The sequence below is a fragment of the Vidua chalybeata genome, chromosome 6 (assembly GCF_026979565.1).
Source record: "Vidua chalybeata isolate OUT-0048 chromosome 6, bVidCha1 merged haplotype, whole genome shotgun sequence".
Lineage (NCBI taxonomy): Eukaryota > Metazoa > Chordata > Aves > Passeriformes > Viduidae > Vidua > Vidua chalybeata.
In genome coordinates this window covers 60,475,157-60,493,585 of record NC_071535.1, presented here as the reverse complement: position 1 = coordinate 60,493,585, position 18,429 = coordinate 60,475,157, and the positions used below count along the sequence as shown (strand labels likewise).

At 42.0% G+C, this 18,429-nt stretch overlaps 1 protein-coding gene across 1 annotated transcript in view; it reads left to right on the top strand.

Annotated features, from left to right (window-relative positions):
* Positions 1 to 18,429, top strand: part of HIPK3 (homeodomain interacting protein kinase 3) — a 64,728-nt gene that overhangs the window by 6,645 nt on the left and 39,654 nt on the right. Inside the window, exon 2 of the mRNA XM_053946721.1 lies at positions 8,603 to 9,698. Within this exon, the coding sequence (XP_053802696.1) occupies positions 8,605 to 9,698 (1,094 nt within the window). The 5' untranslated portion in view covers positions 8,603 to 8,604. The remainder of the gene's footprint in view (positions 1 to 8,602; positions 9,699 to 18,429) is intronic.

The following is an 18,429-nucleotide window of genomic DNA, read 5'->3' as shown; positions in this document are numbered from 1 at the left end:
ATGACTTTTGTAATGATGCTGTGGGCTGGCTTCTTCCTTTGGACTGTGTCAGCTCTGAGCCCAGCAAGAGGACATGGTGGGAAGTGTGCCCAAGAAATGCTTTGGGAGCTCTTTGTGACAAACACTGTTTGAGACTAGATGTGTTTTTAAAACTCTGTCACAGAGGTGTCTAAACAATCTTCTGAAGATTAAAACAAGAGTGGCTGTTAGAAGTTTATTTATGCTACAAGTGGAAAGATTATTAAACGTGGAAGGGAATACAATAGAGACAAAATGTATGCACATTAATCAGTATTATTATAGCCCCCAGGCAGTGGGTTGTATGCTGCATATAATCTTTCTTTTCATATGCTTTCTGTGTAGTTAAATCAGAAAGTTTCTTTGCATAGGGGAGGGGGAGACATTTCTTGCCCTGGTGGCTTTGGGAAACATTAAAAATGGGTTATTACAGGTATTGATTCATTAGGAGAGAGAAGGCTGATTCTGAGAGAGAATGGATTTCTAATGCACTGGTATTTACCTGTAGGAAATACTGCTTCTCTACATCCTTAGAAAGCTGAAAGAAGTGGTAAACACCTTTTCCCTCTATTTTTTTCTTTACTGTTCTACAGTAAATGCCATGCCCAATTATACAGCTGTTTTCAGCAAGCAATTCAAAAATTCAGTGCTATTTTCATGATGGTGTTGCTTACAAGGAAAGAGAAACACCTGTTATGTAATAGCAGAATATTCAAACCACTTTTAAATAATGCATTTTTAAGATGGGAAAAATACTGGGACTTCACAGAGGATTTCTTCTGTCTGTGTATGTGTAAAAATACCTTCCAAACTGTGCTTACTCTGTGTGTGTGTGTTTACCTCAGTCTGTTTGAAAGTTGTTACTGGATGTTGCTGGGGCAACTGACCTGAAAACTGCAGCAGAAAAAGATCAATCAAGATAAGTGTGTGGGATTAGATGCCTTAATTATTTTACAGTTGAGTCGGTTTTAAAACAAATAAAGGCTAACGTTCCTATTTACTCTGACATTTTTGTTGCAGAGGAAGTTGAATAGGTGTGCTGTCTTGACAACCCATTAACCACTTGATAATGACATTCTGGTTGGTCTTCTTGGAAGAGGGACTGATCTTTTTCTATGGGCAAAATTTTAACTCAAATATTACTTACTACCAGGTAGTTCTCAATGTGTAGGAAAGTTTTATTCACCTCCTTGGTACAGGAGAGCCTGATTTGCAAATGTTTTGCATTGCATGTCAGACTTAATGAGCTCGACAGGTTTTTTGTGTGTGTGCTGCTGTAGACTTAATGTGCAGGTCCTGTGGGGAGAGCAGGAATTTTGTGTTGTTGTTGGGGATTTTTTTTTATTTGTTTGGTTTTTGTTTGTTTTGGTTTTTGTTGCTTGTTGGTTTGTTTTTGTCCAGGTGAAAATCTTTTCTAGTGAGAGGGAGGAAGATAATTTTGGATGAGTTTCCTCCTCATTTTGTAGCTGAGAGGACCAGATGGACTCTGTGTAAGTAGGACCCCTTCCTGTGCATGCAGATGTGCTGCCTTACATTCTGTGAGGTGGCAACAAACACCTAGATGTATATACATCCTGTAAGGTGTATATTCTTACAGGAGCTGCTTTAGGTATTGTCTAGAGCTATTCTAAAATGAAATTTCAAAATAAATTGCTTGGCTGGGTTGATCCATTTCTAGTTCTAACAAAAGCCCAGCATGCTAAAAAATGCAAAATTAAGTAATTATTGCACAGATGTAAAAATGACTGGAAATAAGAAAGGACTAAGAAGGAATTTTTTTTTGCTTTTAATGCAGTGGATTTTGAACACGTGATATACCAACAGGCAGTTTGGGCTAATCCTCTCTATCAAGTTTTATTTCTGCTTTAGGGAAGGTGGCAAAAAATCTTTTGGAAATACTTAGGGCAATGGAAAAAGTGCCCTGCCTCTCTGCTTGCCTCCTGCTGCCTTGAAGGGTGGCAGACAGTAGCAGTGGTTTGCATGGATCCTTCAGCACTTGTGTCCTGCAGAAGGTGTGGGCTCTCCTAAACCCCACTGTCAGAGACTTTTATTTGAGAGTGCCTACTGTTTCCAGGTTCAAACAGAATTAGTCTTCTAAAAGAAGAGATTAGGCTGGTGAAGCCCTGGCTGGTGGAAATGTGCTGTTTGTGTTGATGGTGGCACATTCTCTATTTGGAGGGCATGTTCTCACTGGGGGCTGCTGGCCAATGCTGCACTGCTTGTGCTCGCTTTCCAGCTTGCCCAGAAGAAAAAGAAATGCTTTGAGTACTGTTTCATTTATCTTTTTAGCTATGATTGCAGTCATATTGGTATCACAAGATTGAGCTTTTGATATTCGTGGAAAATCTGAATAAAGCAATTGTGTTCTTGAGTACTGCTGCTGGTGCTATGGCAGCGTTGAGTCAGAGCAGTCCACTCTGATATTTTATGTAAAATATGTTTGTGCTCGGTGTATGGCGTCAGTTCTGTTTCCAAGGATCGAGACAATGGTGCAATTGAGACTGGTTTGTATCACGCTTAAACCAACTGATATTTTCAATTTCTGCTATCAGAGCAACATTGGTGGTGTCTGATTAAAAATATCTCCGCTGTTGCCCAGACCTAAACCAGCCTGTAACTTTTTTTTTTTTTGGTGGTTAGTAACTAAGTTCTACAAGGGCAGGATTGGATCATTGTATCCTTTGCTTCCCACTCAGACTCTCTCAGACTTGGAGCCAACCTTTGGCCTTTCAGCCTGGACCTGTGCAGGACTGAGGTTTCATGTTGGGCAAAAAGGCTGTGTTGGCTCAGCTGAACGCTCCTGGTGAGTGATGGGCCAAAATCCCTGAGCTCTGAAACACGGGTTTTAATCAAGAGTGGTAATGATTCTTTTTGTCATTAAACTGCATCTCTGGCTGCTGCTCCAGAACTGGGTGTTGCTTTCTTTGGTGAGGTATCATCAGCTGCTCCTGCATCTCCTGGCTCTCTGTGCAGTTTGTGTCCAGAATTGCCTCTGTCCTTGTGTGAGGAAACCATTTGTAGGGCACAAGTTACCTGGAACACCTCGGTGCTTTCTCCTTTGCTCTGCTCTCTCCCTTCTGTGGGTCACAAGTCTGCTCAGAGCTGGTTTTGAGGTGGCCAGAGCGTGGGACTCCCTGGGCTTGTATTTCTGGACTCTTCGCACTCTCTGTGGATATGTTTTCCTGTATATATTGCATGAAACCTCAATTGCCTGTGCTTTGTTATTAATTGTCCAACTGGAGTGAGGGAATTCCTCAGGGTGAACAGGTCGTGGGGGTATGAAAGTACTTGCATCAGAACAGCTTGTTCAGCTACATATCCAAAATAAACAATAACATAGAGGTGCTGCTACTACTGGTAATGAACTTCCATCTGTGCGGGAAGAGAGGGCAACTAATTCAGCTTTGTACTTGCTGAAGAACTTGAGAAGTTGGGTGGCACCTAATATGAAAAAACCCAATTGTTTTACCTGGAAAAAAATGACAGTTAGTATCCTCACAGCGTTTCCAAAGTGATGCATAACGTAAACAAACCATTTCATAAGTGCCACTGCCCAAGTTGTGCATTTGCTGGAAGCTAATGAGCGTTTAGAAAGCCTCCCTGGATGCCCAGCTGCGCTGCGAGGAGGATGTGAGAGTTCTGGAGGTGGTTTTTTGCCCGCGGAGGCCTGAGAGCAGTTGGAAAACAAGTTTTCTTGGGTTACAATTTAACTCTGTTGTTAGGTGGCTGCCTCTGGCTGGGCTTTGCCTGCTGGGAATTCACTACCAGGAGCAGCAGGGCGACTGCTCTGCTGGGGCAGGGGGAAGGAGCTGTGGATTCTGCAGACAAATCAAGGGAGCAGCGTGGCCATTTCTCCTGAGCTCCCCTGCAGTGGCCTTATTAAGCAGTTGCTTTGCCACACACCCCCCCAACTCAGTCATGTGGAAATGTCACTGTACAGTTAATTATTAATGGTGGTCACAGTCAGTATTGGTGCTGGGTTTGCCTAGCCCGAGGAGGCTGGAGATGCAATTTTGAGAAGTAGAGAGCATTGTTACACTTAGGTGAACATTAGCAAAATGTTAACCAGAGGTGCCTCATTTTGCTGAGATGCATCTGCCTGATTCCCTGCTCAGTTTGTGTAGAGAGAACCTTGGCTGCGGGGGGACAAACTGAAATGCCTCCTGTCCACTGACATTACTTTGTGAAAATATATTAGTTAATTTCTTTAAAGGAATAAACAATGAATTTACTCAGTTGAAATGTGTTTGCTTCGTTACTTTGTTCATACTTTTTTCAGGAGCCCAGAATTCACAGCCTTAACTCGGGTCAGAAGTCACATGTTTTGGATGGTTTCATGTTTAATAAGCCGAGTTTTCCCAGTTCTCTCTGCTTCAAGCCAAGAAGACTGGTTCCTTTGAAGGAAGCCTTTCTAGAGGTGCCAACAGTTGGTAGGTGTTTTGGGACAGCCTTTCTTGTGCACATTCCCTGCAGCATTCACTAGCAGTGAGGTGGGATGCAGCAACCTCCAACTGGAGAATACAAGCTGGAGAACTCCAGAGCCAAATTCAGCTTGTGTGTACCACTGCCCAGGAGCAGCTGCTGTGCTGGAGTGAGGTTGTTACACTTTCCTTGCACTTGAGGAAGGAGAAGAGGGCTTAAAAAAGAATCTGTGGCAATGTGGGGCAACTCCTCTGAGACTAAAACTGAAGTGGAAGTTACTCCGAGGCTGCCTGTGGTACTGTCACCTGGAAATTGCACTTTTCAGTTTTGCTTACTGTGCTTTGGTTTGCATCCTGGAGGGCTCTTGTAGTGCATACATTTGGTTTTTATTTAAAATTAAATTTAAGCTGGAAGATGTTTTCAGGCTCAATTAACCTCCCTGAAATGAGCACAGAAGATTTTTTTTTCCTTTAGCACTGCTTGTTTGGCTCTACACATCCCTCTCTTACTCTGCTGCTGGGTTTGTTACTGACCAGCTTCAGTTTGTGTGAGGAAGCAGGAGCAGGCTCATTAACAAGTATGCAGAAAGATGTATGAACTCAGTGAAATGTTTTCTGACAGGGGAAAAGAAAGATCCACTCTCTGCTAGGTGAAAATTTGCTGTGTATTATTTTCCTTTTGCTGGGAGTCCTGGCTTTAGAAAAAAAAAAAAAGGGCAACAAAAAACCTGCAACACAATAACTCTATTCTTTCAGGTGTAGCTATCCATAGGATTGCATTGTAATCCAAATACCTCAAAATACTTAAAAAAAAAAAGCTTCCAAACCCCACTAACAAATCAACCCAGTAAGAAAAAACAGAACCAAAAAACCAAACCATCCCCAACCACAAAAAAAAAAAAACAAACAAACCACAACCCCAAACCATCAAAAAACCCCTTACAACACAGCAGTGCTGTTACAGTAGAGGGTGTTGTGCTATTTTCCCTTTCTCTTCAAGGTTTGTTGTGCAGCTCTGCTGTCTGTGGGGGTTTGTTTTCATCTGGGTAGGGGGAAATCAGTTCTGTTTATCAACTTAGGTTCTCAAAGCAAAGGCCTCCAGCAGCTGGTTGTGTTGGATGGTTCTGTTCTGTTCAGATGGATTTCATTGCATATATGTTGGGTAGAGTGTGCTTCTGTCTGAAGTGCCTTCTGAGCACTGTGAGTGTGTGGCAAAGGTGTTTAAGCAGCCTCAGGTGTAGGATGCTGCAGGGTTTTATGTGCCTGTTTCACAGGATTCACTGGTTACCTGAAGATACTGTAGCTACTCCAAGTGACATTGGCATCTAGAAGTGTGTGTTTAGAAAAAGACAAGCAAAATGATGGGAGTAATGAAGAAGTGTTTAGGGGAAGGTAAGAAATTAGATGATGGTACAAGTCTATTTTTATTTGTCTGGAGTAAAATTTTGTTTTATTAGTTCAGTCTGTAATGATTGTATCAAAGGTTGTTCTTCCAGGACATGTTATCTCTTCTATTTAATGGTCAATTTTGGGGTTTTTAGTTTTTTTTTTTGAGTTGCTAAAAATGTTCTTGTAATTACTCAGTAAACACTTCTTATCTGCAAACAGAGCTGTTACTGTGGTCAGAGTTCAGGGTTGTGGAGTTGGCCTGTAAGAAACACACTAACCCCAAAAGGTGATAGTTTTTCTTATCCAGCTGAAATTAATGTTGAAGAGGAAGCTGGGACTGTGTTCCTCTAGACCTTCTGGACTGGTTTGAACAGCATGAGTTCTAGAAAATTCATACATTTTTGAATGCCAGTGGTCCTCACGGGCTCAGGTGAGGATTTGAGTGGGCCTCTGGTCCCTCTGGTTCTTCTCTGGACTGTCCTGTCTTCCAAAAACATCCTTAATTTCAGTGTAGTTTTTTGCAAAATGCTTATTGTCATCATCTAGTGCCCTCAGCTTTGATGACAAGCTTACACAGGGAAATACCTTCTCCAGAAGTTCAAGGGAGCAGGAATTTTGCTGTTAGGTCATGGCAGATCCAGGGCAAATGGACCTGCTGGGGCTGCTGCAGCTTGGCCAGATTGTCACCTGTGGGGCCAGGTGTCCCCACTCCCTCCTGCCTGGGGGTGCAGGGACCTCTTCCTGCCCAGGGGTTTCGTGGGGTGGCTGTGCCTCTGGGCCTGCCCAGCATTTGGATTTGTCTGTGAGTCAGGAAAGTGACTGTGGTCATCTGAACCCCCCTGTCAGCAAACTGGGGTAACACACTAGTGTGTCCTTGAGACGTTTCTTTGCTTTTGAAGTGTAAATGCTTTTGGAGTTTGAATATCTTACTTGTTTCATGCACATGTGTGTCAAAAAGTGAGGGGGTTGTGATGAACAAGCAAGCAGAGTATTTTTTAGTGGGAACCTCAAAAAGGTTTCAAGAAGAAAACACCCAAGCATTATTTTGATATTTCAGTGTCTTTGGCAGATGTGGTATTCGAGGCATCCCAGAACTGGAGGAAAAGTAAGGTGCTGATAGAAGGTTTGGCTTGGCCTGCACTGTGCAGGTGCCACTGGAAGCTCCAGGGGGGTTTGGATGTTCTCTGGGGCAGTCAGTGAGGGCTGATTTTTGGATCTCTAAATAATACGATCAGGATAAGTGATTTATTTGAATATAGTTATGATAGAAAAGGCAGTAAGATCTCGTAGTCAGTAATAATGCTCATACACCTTGTAATGGGGCAGGTTATTTAAGAGAGAAGTCAAGAGCTTGGGGAATTTTTTTTGAGGTTAGTAGTTAGTGTTAAGTCCTTGGTGTGGAGCAGGAGGCCAGTGGCAGTCCCATCATGTTTGGTGGCAGGAGAGCCCAGCTGTTTTCTGGCTGTCTCCAGCTTTCTACATCATCTGGCTCTGAGAAAACAGCTTTGGGAAGTAGAGGGCTTTGAAGTTTCCTTCTGCAGCTGGGACAAAACCCATTAGAGGATTCTAAACTGAGGTGTTGGTAGTATGATTATTTTAATTGCTCTTAAGATACCTGAATGTTCATTTGCATAAATCAAATCACAGCATCAGAATAATTATGCTGTGCTTTTGGTTAGTTTTCATTAGATCAGAGTCACTGCAATGTCTAGCTCAAGTTTTATGTGACTCATCTGCAATTTAAATACCTATTACCAGAATTTTCATGTGCTTGGTATGATTAAGTGATCTAATTAAGGTATTATTGTATTGAATTTGTCTCTGGGAGCTGATCAGACTGGTATAAACCATAACTTTCCTGAAACCTTGTAGTTACACTGGAGTCCACCCAGAGCCTTTTTCTTAGTATTTAGCTTAACTACATGACAGACGAGTTTAAGGCTGCTGTTTGCCAGGCCTGGAAGGGGACACTGGGTCAGTGCATAGAGGACACCTGGAAGGTAAACTCAGTGCCTCTACCCCCGTGGCTCTGTCAGTGATACACCAATTTCTGCAGCGGGGTGGAACAGAACTCGGGGAAAGCACCTGCCTTCCGTGACTGGATTAGGTTACTGTACATCGTAAGTTACTGGAACCTTGTTGTTGTTTATGTGTACAAACCCATGCCCCCTGAGTTATTTTGGGCCCCATCACATGGCTTAATCACTTTCATTTTCATCCCAGTGAAATTCTTTGATCTGTGGCAGTTGTGACATTTGTCTGTTCTCGGCAGGCTGCTGGTGTTTACAGTGAATAGGTTGGATACCTTGTGTAACAGGTAGCATTGGCTCACAGTTAAGAACTTCTGAGTTATTTTATGTCATGGTTGTTCAACATTTGAATTGGTTTTTCAGTTGGGTTACTGAGCTCTGTGCTGCTTTTGTGTGTAGAAATGGTGGGAGGTTTTAAATGAAAGTTGAGTTCAATAGCACAAAGGTAGGACCCCCATTTAAAAGATGCCATGTAGTGCTCTGCTGCAGCCTGTCTCAGTCCTGTGCAACCAGCTGAAGCACTTAACTGCAGTAACCTGCTGCTGCTAAAGTCCTCCTGTGGGCACTGGTAAAGTGTGAGGGCCTTGTTCTGCCACAAGAAACGAAATATAAAACAGCTTTAGACCAGCTCATTTGGAGAACATAATTGCGTCGTGATTTTTCTTTTAGAAGCAGCAGCTGCTTGGAAAGCTTGGGAACGTGCACAATTTTCACTTGTTTTTTCTTTTCCTCTCCCCCTTGTAGGTATGGCCTCACAAGTCTTGGTCTATCCACCATATGTTTATCAAACCCAGTCAAGTGCCTTTTGTAGTGTGAAGAAACTCAAACTAGAACCAAGCAGTTGTGTGTACCACGAAAGAACCTACCCGCAAATCTATGTGAATGGTAAAAACTTTGGGATTTCTCCCCACAGGGTTAGTACTTTCTTTCAGACTAAAAACCCATTTGACAGACCTCGAGGACAGAGCTTTTGGTTGCAGTCAAATGCTGTTGCTTTAAAAACCACTGCAGGTGCTACAAAGGCGTTGGCAGTGTGGGCGCAGCACGCTCAGCTGGAGGCCCCTCGGGCCGGGACGCAGGGAAGCCGGTCGGATATCCTGGAAGGAGCCCAGCGATGTGGATTGAAGCGTAAGAGCGAGGAGCTGGAGAGCCAGGGCGGCGCGATGCAGATCGTTGACGAGCTGTCCATCCTGCCCGCAATGCTGCAGACCGGCGTGGCCAACCCGGTGACGGTGGTGGCCACGGCCGCGGCGCCCAAGCAGGGCGGTACCGGCGGGGACGGGGATTACCAGCTGGTGCAGCACGAGGTGTTGTGCTCGGTGAAAAACACCTACGAGGTTCTTGATTTCCTGGGACGAGGGACCTTTGGACAAGTAGTCAAGTGCTGGAAAAGGGGGACGAATGAGATCGTGGCGATCAAAATCCTGAAGAATCATCCTTCCTACGTGCGCCAAGGGCAGATAGAAGTGAGCATCTTAGCGAGGCTAAGCACTGAAAACGCTGATGAATTTAACTTTGTGAGAGCCTATGAATGCTTTCAGCATCGTAACCATACTTGTCTGGTTTTTGAGATGTTGGAACAGAATTTGTACGACTTCCTGAAACAAAACAAGTTCAGCCCTCTGCAACTGAAAGTAATAAGGCCTATTCTGCAACAGGTGGCCACTGCACTGAAAAAACTAAAAAGTCTGGGTTTAATCCATGCTGACCTCAAACCAGAGAACATTATGTTGGTGGATCCTGTTCGGCAGCCTTACCGGGTCAAAGTCATAGACTTTGGGTCTGCCAGCCACGTATCAAAGACTATTTGTTCAACTTATTTACAATCTCGGTATTACAGGTAGGTGTCTTTTACTTTGGTTTTTTTTACCTGTTATGGAACAAGGTTTTAGCATTTCTTAGAGTTAATGGCTAAAATAATTGCTCCTCCAGGTAACTAGTAAGAAAAATTTGGAAAAGATAAAACCATCTAGGAATGTGAAAATCCTGTAGTCGGTTGCCATTTTGAATGTGAATACTTCCTTTGAATGTTTTTATAGTGTTGTCTTTTTCCTGGAAGTATATTTTGTGCTGCTCTCTGAAGTCATCACTTACTGTTATTTTGAGACCTCTGAGACTGTTCAAAAGGAAAAGGAAAAAAAATTATCTTTCACTTACTTGTTTAGGATGTCTTTCCAGCCTTCCTAACAGGATGGATTTCTTTTTCCTGTAAGCAGCTGGACAGTGTCCTAGAAGTGCCATGTTTCTATATCCTGTTGCCAAAGATTATGTAAATGCCTCTGTTTTTCTCCAGCACTTGTAAATATTTTCCCTAGTTCTTAGAAACTCCATTCTGACTGAGTGCCTTCAGCAGCTGTGGAGTTCAGTAAACTTCTGGAGTCAGGGAGTGATAGGATGCTTAAATGTTGAGGGTGATACCAGAAGGGTGTTTAAAGTGATTTTGGTATATGGTTACATTCTACTTTTGCCTGACAATGGATGTATGTTTTCGATAGTTTTGTTTGGTTATTTTTTTTAAACTGTCTTTGAATAGTTACCCAATCTGACTGACATTTAAAAATTACCAATATTTAGTCCTTTTGTTTTCCTTACAAGCTAAACATGTCTTGATTGAAGATCTTTTTCAGTTCTGCTTTGCAGCATTGGCAGTAGTATGTGCTGTGTATTGCCTGTCTGCTGATTGAGTAAGAAGCTAGTAAACTAGGACAATGAGTACTTGGAAGAAAATTTTAAATATTTTACAGCTATTCATGCTGGAAATGAAAACTTGTGCCCTGCAATTCTAGGCTTGATGAAATTAGTGATTGGAGTTCAAGCCAGAGGAATCTATTTTTTGCCTGTAGCTTGTAAACAAGAATGCTTCACGTAGAGTGCTCACATAAAATATTCTGATTCATCACCTGCATTCTCTATTACTTAATTGCAAACTGCAGCAGAGGATTTAAAAACTTCATGAAGTTCATCAACAGAAAACTAAAATGGGAAACGTTATGGATGATGCACGTTCACATTATACAAAAATATCTATGAGAGGGAATAAAAAGTAACTTGGGAGTTCATTTTGGTGTAAAAGCTGTTCACCACTTAGGACACTGTGGGTTTGGGCCTCTCAGGACAAATCAGGCCAGGCTTGCAAAGGTGGCAGGAATTCTGAGAGGCTCTAGACAAGTGCAAAGGTCTTACCTTTAACTGGTTTGTGCAGAATCATCATCCAGCAGACACTCAAGGTGCATGGTCTGAGAATGTTTCCCTGCCTATTTTGGCTTTTTTTATTTATTGAAGCAATTACAGATTATATGAACTATTGCCATTTTTCACTCCTTTCTCCCCAGGAACTGACAGAGGGAAGGCTGTGGACAGCCAGGCTGGGTGGTCCTATTGTTGTACTTCAGCCTCAAGTAACTGCTCCAGCATTTTTTTTTTCTTGTTTCAGATGGCTCAATAGACAAGATACTGTTCTTTTTTAGTTGCCTACATAAAAATACAGTAGCTGTAGTTTTGTTTTACTTGGCTTGATGTCGCTTTGCTGCCAGGATCAGTGTGCAACTCCTTGGCATTTTACATGCTTGCATTGCACTCAAATGTGGGTAAGTGGGGATCCCTGTGGGTGTTTATTCAAAATAACATCCCCCAAGAATAAGATAAGATTCGTGGGTGCATGTCCTGTCCTGCCTCAATGATGCACACATGGCATGTGCACCTAAAATTTCCTAGTTGGTAAGTTCTGCTTAAGTGCTTTGTAAATATTCAGGTTTCAGTAGATCATATTCTTTGTTTTGTATAGTTTTATAATCCTTCTATAAAGTAGCATCTAAGTCAGAAATGTTTGGAAATAAAAAGGACGTAAAAAGAAGAAAAATGGTTAAGGTCCATCTACTTGAATTGTTTTTTTTTTTAATATATAAGTATTGGTTGAGATAATTTTGGGAAAAAACCCAAAGAACTATACTTCAAAATTACTTTGAAAAGAAGTTTTTACTTCTGAACAGGTTTTCAGCATGCTGGATTTCATCACGGATGTGTAGCTCTCTGCCAGTTGTGTGATTCAAACTAACTTTGTGTAGACTGGCAATTCCTCAAAATTTCTTTTTGTTCCATTGGAAGCACCAGACTTGTGTAAATAATAGCAGAAAATAGGGATTTGATTGAAAAGGTTTTAAAATGGATGATGCTGGGAAAATTTGAAGCGAAAAGTCTTACAGAAGAATGAGAAGGGCCTTCAGAGAATATCTTGTATTGAGATGGCATTTATTTTGAGAGATGGTGCTTTTGGTCAATCAAATAAGGAGCAGTTATATATAAAATATAACTGTACTTAAATGTTTTTTGTATTAGAAGAGCCTGGGAGTGGTAGTGCAGGTTTGACCTGTTTGACTATGACATGTTGAAACATGTTTTATAAAACTGAATAAAGAGAAAAGGTTGTTTGTTGGTGATGGGTTTTGGTTTTGTTTTGCTGTTTTTTTTTTTTTTTTCCCCAGTCTGATCATTGCTTCTGTTTTTTTATTCCCGGGACCATAGGGAACTGATGATCATGAGAATGGAGAATGCCCCAAAGTCCAGTGTTAGGGTGTTTATTTTGAATTCTAGTGTCACTATTTTGATTCTGTAAGAGGAAGTGAGTAATGAGTTGGAAAAATGAGTTAATAAGAGGATTAGGACTTAAGGAGGGGAACATTATTTAGCCAGGTGAATGGATAATGGGCTGGCTAGCAGAAAAGAGGTGACCTGATGATGACTGTTGCAGATATTGGGGCACTTTTGTATGAGGAGAGGTCCTAAACAAGTGAAACTAACTGAATTTTAAAAGGGTATAAGCAAGCAGAAGAATGGAGACAGACTGTATGGAGTGATAATGATTTGTTGTTTTCCTGTTTCTGTTTCAGCTTTGTCAAGCAAAGAGAAAATAAGAAACTGGTTAAAAGAAGCGTGAAAAATAGATTTTGACATTTTGTTGCCTTTTGGAAGCTCCTGTTTGTTGCATTGCTAGAAATTGTTGAGTATGGCTGTGAATAAATACTAGCTACGATGCACTGTCTGAAGTCAGAGATTATTTTTTATTTGTTTTAAAGATCAGATTTTATTCTCAATGCTCTTTCCTTGAAAGGCAGTGTCTGTGCTTACATGCTCTTTTTATGCTGGTCTGGATTTTAATAGCTGTGGACTAGAGAGATGTGGTATTTGAAGCCCTTTTCTGCTTCTGGCCTCACACGTTAAGACTGCTGACCTTTTATGAGTGATCTAAGGAGGTAAATAACTAAGCAGTGTGTACATTTTCAAAAGAAAATACCCTTACGTACAGCGTAGGTGATCAAGCTTTTGTCATTTATGGAAATGGTATGAGGAGTGTGTTGCTGTCCTTTTGGTCAACTGTGCCCCAAATCATGAGGAGGGGAGTGTTGCATCCCAAATGGAAAGCAGTGCAGGCTGTGGAGGAGGAGAACCAAAACAGAGGAGAATCTAAGCCTGGTCTCTTGTGCTCATCCAGCGAGGCAGAAAGTTTACCCAGGGCATGGTGTTCCTCTCTCTGGAAGTCATTTTCCTTTGTTTTGCCTCTTTCCTGAGGTGAGATGCATTTGGGAAAGCAGGTGGGAGAAGAGAGGCTTCAGAATGGCTGCCTGCAATTAGCAGTAGGTTCCAAGAGGGCTCGAGTGAAATGGTCAGGGTGGTGCTGCCCATCTGCTTCAGGGAGCCAGGTTACCTTCCTTTCTGTTGCCATGGGAAGCTGTGGCCTTCTCTGTGTATGGCACTCAGAGGTGACTCTTCAGGGAATTACTGCTCAGTTTTTTTTTCCAAGGGGAATCGCCTTGGTATTGATTTAATTTGGGTTGCCTTCCTGAGGGGATTTTGAGAATGAGTCTTCAGTAAAGCTTACCAAACTCATCATTCATAAAAATCCCTGTATTACTGTGGATCTGACAGGAGCCATTGCAGGCGTAGGAGTGAGTGTGCTGCTTCATTGCAGGCTCCTGCAGCACAGCCCCCAGAGGGAGTTCAGCAGTGGCTCATCATCAGCCCCTGTAGCTGCCTCCATGGTTATTTCACCTCCTGGCTCCAAGGAAAGCATCATCACCTTTGTGCTGTGCCAGGTTATATTGCTGGTAGAGTGCAGCTGGAAGCTTGACTGAAAATGTGTTTTGAGGATGAGTGATGCCTTGTGAAGGCTGACCTAGAAGAGAGGCTAGGCAGAGCTAAAGACTAAAGTAGGGATTTATTAGGATTCCTCAATGGATCCACCTTGGGCAGTACAAGATCCCAGCCAGGCCTACAGCCCAGGTGAACCCAAAATGGTCACAAAATGGACAACTGGTCATGAGGTCTCACATTTTTTAAAGTTTTGGTCCATTTGCACATTGGAGTTCATTGTCCCATTCCAGCTTTAGCCCATGCAGTCCCATCCTGCTTGTTTTTCTCTCTCCAGCCCACGCTGTTTGTGCTTTTGGGCCTGAGCTTTGGATCATTTGTCCTTGGAGCCCAGCTGGAGAAGGAATTGTTTTGTCTCCCTGCTCTGTGCAGAGAGCTCACCATCCCCTAATATGAAGCCCAAACCCACACACTAAAGCAGCACAGAATGTGAAAAATATAAAAGCTAAAACCTGAGGCATCATAAGCCCTTGGTTTCCCGTCCAAAGGATGTTCCTTTTGGCATCCAGGGGTCTGCAGGCAAACTGTTCTTTAGCATAGCCAGATTCATTGGGAAAACAGAGGCAGTGGGAAGCAATATAAGTGATCTCCAGATGAAATTGGGCACCAGCTGGACCCCATAGGCTGCTGGGCAGCTGCAGTGGTGTGGCAGAATGGAAGGTGTCTGGTTAGTAAGAGATGCTCGTAGCTCAGAAATGTTTTTCTGTTCCACTGGTGACAGCAGTAAAATACGATCCTGGGCATTCAGCAGTGCACTCATAAGGAAAAGCAAGTGATGTGAGTAGATGCACTCAGTGCAGTCACCCCATTCCAGAACTGGACAGTGATATTCTCCCTCCAGCCTTCCAACTAAGGGTAGTGGCTAATCAACAGACTCGTTCCAGACAAAATGCCAAATGTCAATAGTGTTGCAACGGAGCTCAGAGAGCTGGAAAAAATTGCTGTTGGATGTGTTCCTGGTGGCTGAGAGCAGGCTTTTCCCCCTCTCCTTCTCTTACCCTCCTCTCCCATGGAGATCAGAGAGGACAGAGGAAAAGTGATAATAATTGTGTTCCCTGGTCACGACGCTGTTTTCACTTGCCCAGTCAGTTCTGCTGCAGCTCAAAGAGCGATTTGGTCTGATATGGGCTCTTCTGTTTTAAAGGGCTTTGGAAGAAGAATAAAGTAGTTGAGCTGTGTGGTTTAATTACTACCCGTGAGCTGGGCTCAGTGAGGGCTCTGTGCGTGCTCTGATGTTGTTGCAGCAGGACAGCTTTTTATTTATGGCTTTTGCAGATTCATGCTAAGTTTCAGAATAAAGCACCATCAGCTTATGCTGGTTTCTTCCCCCCTCAAATTTATGCAATTTACTTGGCTCCTTGTTCTCCTTTCTTACATGCAATCCTTCAAAATTAGGAAAAACAAAACCGTTCTCATGGCCATAAATTCCCAGAGAGGCTTGTTTTCTCCCTGGCCTTTGTAACTTGGTTAGACATGGTCCTTGTCACTCCAGGGACTCCTGAGAACAGTGACAGTGACTCTCCCTGGAGTGGCTTTTGGGAATTGAATGTTTTCTCTCTGCAGGTTGGGCTTGTCAGCAGGATGGGTTGTTATGACCCAGTGACACAACATTTGCATCCGAGTAGACGATTATCTTCCCCTAATATCAGATCAGCATACAACCTCTGTATGTTTCAAATAGCAGTTAAAAACCTGTATACAAATAAACATCCCTCTTAAAGCAGCTTTTCTTTAAAGCAGTGAGCAAGGGGAGAAGTTGTACAAAACTGACATCTCGGGAAGCAGCTGCCTTTTCAAGTTCACCCATTGCTGTCGCATACTTGAAGCTTCTAAATGAGCTCTATCTAGAGTGAGGTGTTTTGGGGTTTCTTCTCCTTTCACAATGCCTAAAATTCTTGCTCAGTGTTTATTAAATTTGGGATTGATACATTTAAATGAGAAGCAAAGCTCCGTTAATAAATTGATTTTTTTTTTTGTCAGTTTGGTAAGCGTGGTGCGAGAACAAGCTAAAAATGCCTCTGTAAACAACTTCCACTTCAACATGCTAGCAGATGTTATTCTATCACTTTGAACTGTGCATCACTGAAGTGTATTGGGATATCTTAAAATAGTCAGGGGTGGTGGCCAGAAACGGTAGACTTCTATAGATGGTGAGGCTGTTTCACTGCTGCAGTGAAATAAGCCAGAAGTACATGCTGCTGAGGTTGTTGGCTTGCTCAAGGTCAGCCTGTTCAAAGTCAGCTGCTCTGCTGTGAGCATGGTTACTGTCAGGGGTATATAGAAGAGAGTCCTGATAATGTAAGGAATTGCTGTTACAAGTGAATTGGGACACTTCACAGTTTTTTTTTTTTTTTCCCCTCTTTAAAGTCGCAGAGCTGAGGCTGCTGGTTTATTTCCTTATCGGAGCAAACGGAACTTAATGTCAAGATAAGCCTTTGTGGCTTGTGTCTGTGAACAAATTGTTTTATTGATTTGGCAAGACTTCGTTCGTACTTTTTACATACTGTTCATTAATTGTTTTATTGAATTCCCCTTTTAAACTTCTGCTTCGTGATTAATAGGGCCGAACAAAAACCATTACGAGTATCATCCAGGAGTGGCAATCTTAGCTCATCATGACTTCATGTTTATGAAGCTATTTGATGACAAATGTATTTTCAATTCTCTCATTATTTTCTAGTCAACATAACGTGGTCTCTAATAACTTATTATTCTCTGTTCACAGAAGCAGAAAACAAGAGTAGATTTTTTTTTAACGATGTGAGGTTTTGGTTTCATGATTGGGATTTTTTTTTAAATTCTGTAGAAAACAGCATCAAGGTTACTGTAATTTTGCAAGTTTTTTTTTTTTTTTTTTTTTAATCATTTCTGAAGACCCACAGGAGAATCATGGGGATGGGAGTGGATGAAATGTCATCTTGCCTTCATATTGGGTTTTTTTCTGAGCTAGAGATTTTCTGAGTAACATAACCTGGGATAACACATGGAGCATTTGAAGGTACCATGTACCTGCTGGAGATTCTAGTAATGTCAGCCCAGATTTCAAGTTAATCATGATGGCTGGAGCAACAACGTAAATCAGAGTTCAGATGAGGGTTCTCTTAGTCTTTAGGTTGCTTCATTTTCACAGAAGTGAAATTCTTTCATGATTTTCAAGGCAAAAGAGCTCTTGGTTCTTGCAAATTTCATTTTTGCTGAGGTTGAATGATAGACCAGCTTGCCATGGCTGAAGTTTTGGGAAGAAGCTTTTATTTTTCACACATTAAAATAGATCTACTGAAATGTGATCCTTTTTTTTTTTTTTTTTTTTTTTTTTTTCCACTGCACTGATATTTAAGTCAGGAAGATCTGTTCCTCGTACATCTGTGCGTACGCGAGCGAGGCTGTATCGGATATCTCACAGAAAATACCAGTGGTAGCTGCAGTGCTACCATTTGTAAACGCTAATATTTGTAAATATTGTCACAAATTGCTCGTGAGAATATGGCTTTCCTGGTGAAAGAGCAGGTAGTACTGGATGTGAGTCGAGGTGGTGGAAAGCCAAGCCTCCACTCCAGTCCCTCTCTTCCACCTGGCATCTTTGCCTTCAGGGGAGAGGCGTTCTGTGGTGGAGGCTCCTTCTGCATCCCTGGCTTCCACCAGGAGTGAAGAGGATGGAGCAGACCTGTTGGAAGTCTGTTGACTGGAAAGTCGAGCAGGTTGAGCAAGTTCAGATGGATATGTGATGGATATGTGGATATGTGAGTGTGTTTAGGGCACTAAACGCTCACGTGGAGTCCAAAACCAGCAATAAAATACTAGGGAATTAAAAACCAGAACACTGACAAGAGAAGAAACCTCTTGTGAATTCAGGCACTGATTGGACATTGATATTGGTGTCCAGGATACAAATAACTGTTTGGGATGTAATTAAATAGAATTCAAGTTTGTATGAAGATAAATTGCCTGAAATGTCTGCACTGTTAAATTTTATACTGTATATTTGAAGGTCCTTGGTCCTACAGTGCTAGCTAATGTTTTGAAGTGTTTTTTTTTTTTTTTTTTTTTGACTGTTAATGAAACAGCTTCTAACAAGTGAAATGGGATTAGAGGGCTGGGAGAAACAAGCCAAAAGCATTTCACAGATAAGATTTTCAAGCAGTTGCATTTTGAGACTATGATGTTACCTTAAGAACATTTCCCCCTTTGTATCCCCAAGGATATTTCAGTTGTCCCAGGACAGTGCAGCAGTCTCTTGCAAAATATCATCTCTTTATGTGGTTACTTTTTTTTTTCAGAATTGCGCTCTTGAATTTTCATTAATATTTTGAATACCTTCCTGGATGTTTTTGAGAATGATAGGGTCTTTCCTTTGTAGTGATTCTTTAAGTATTCCAAATGTTTAAACCACTAATACTTCACAATGAAGTCTTCCACAAGAGTGCACT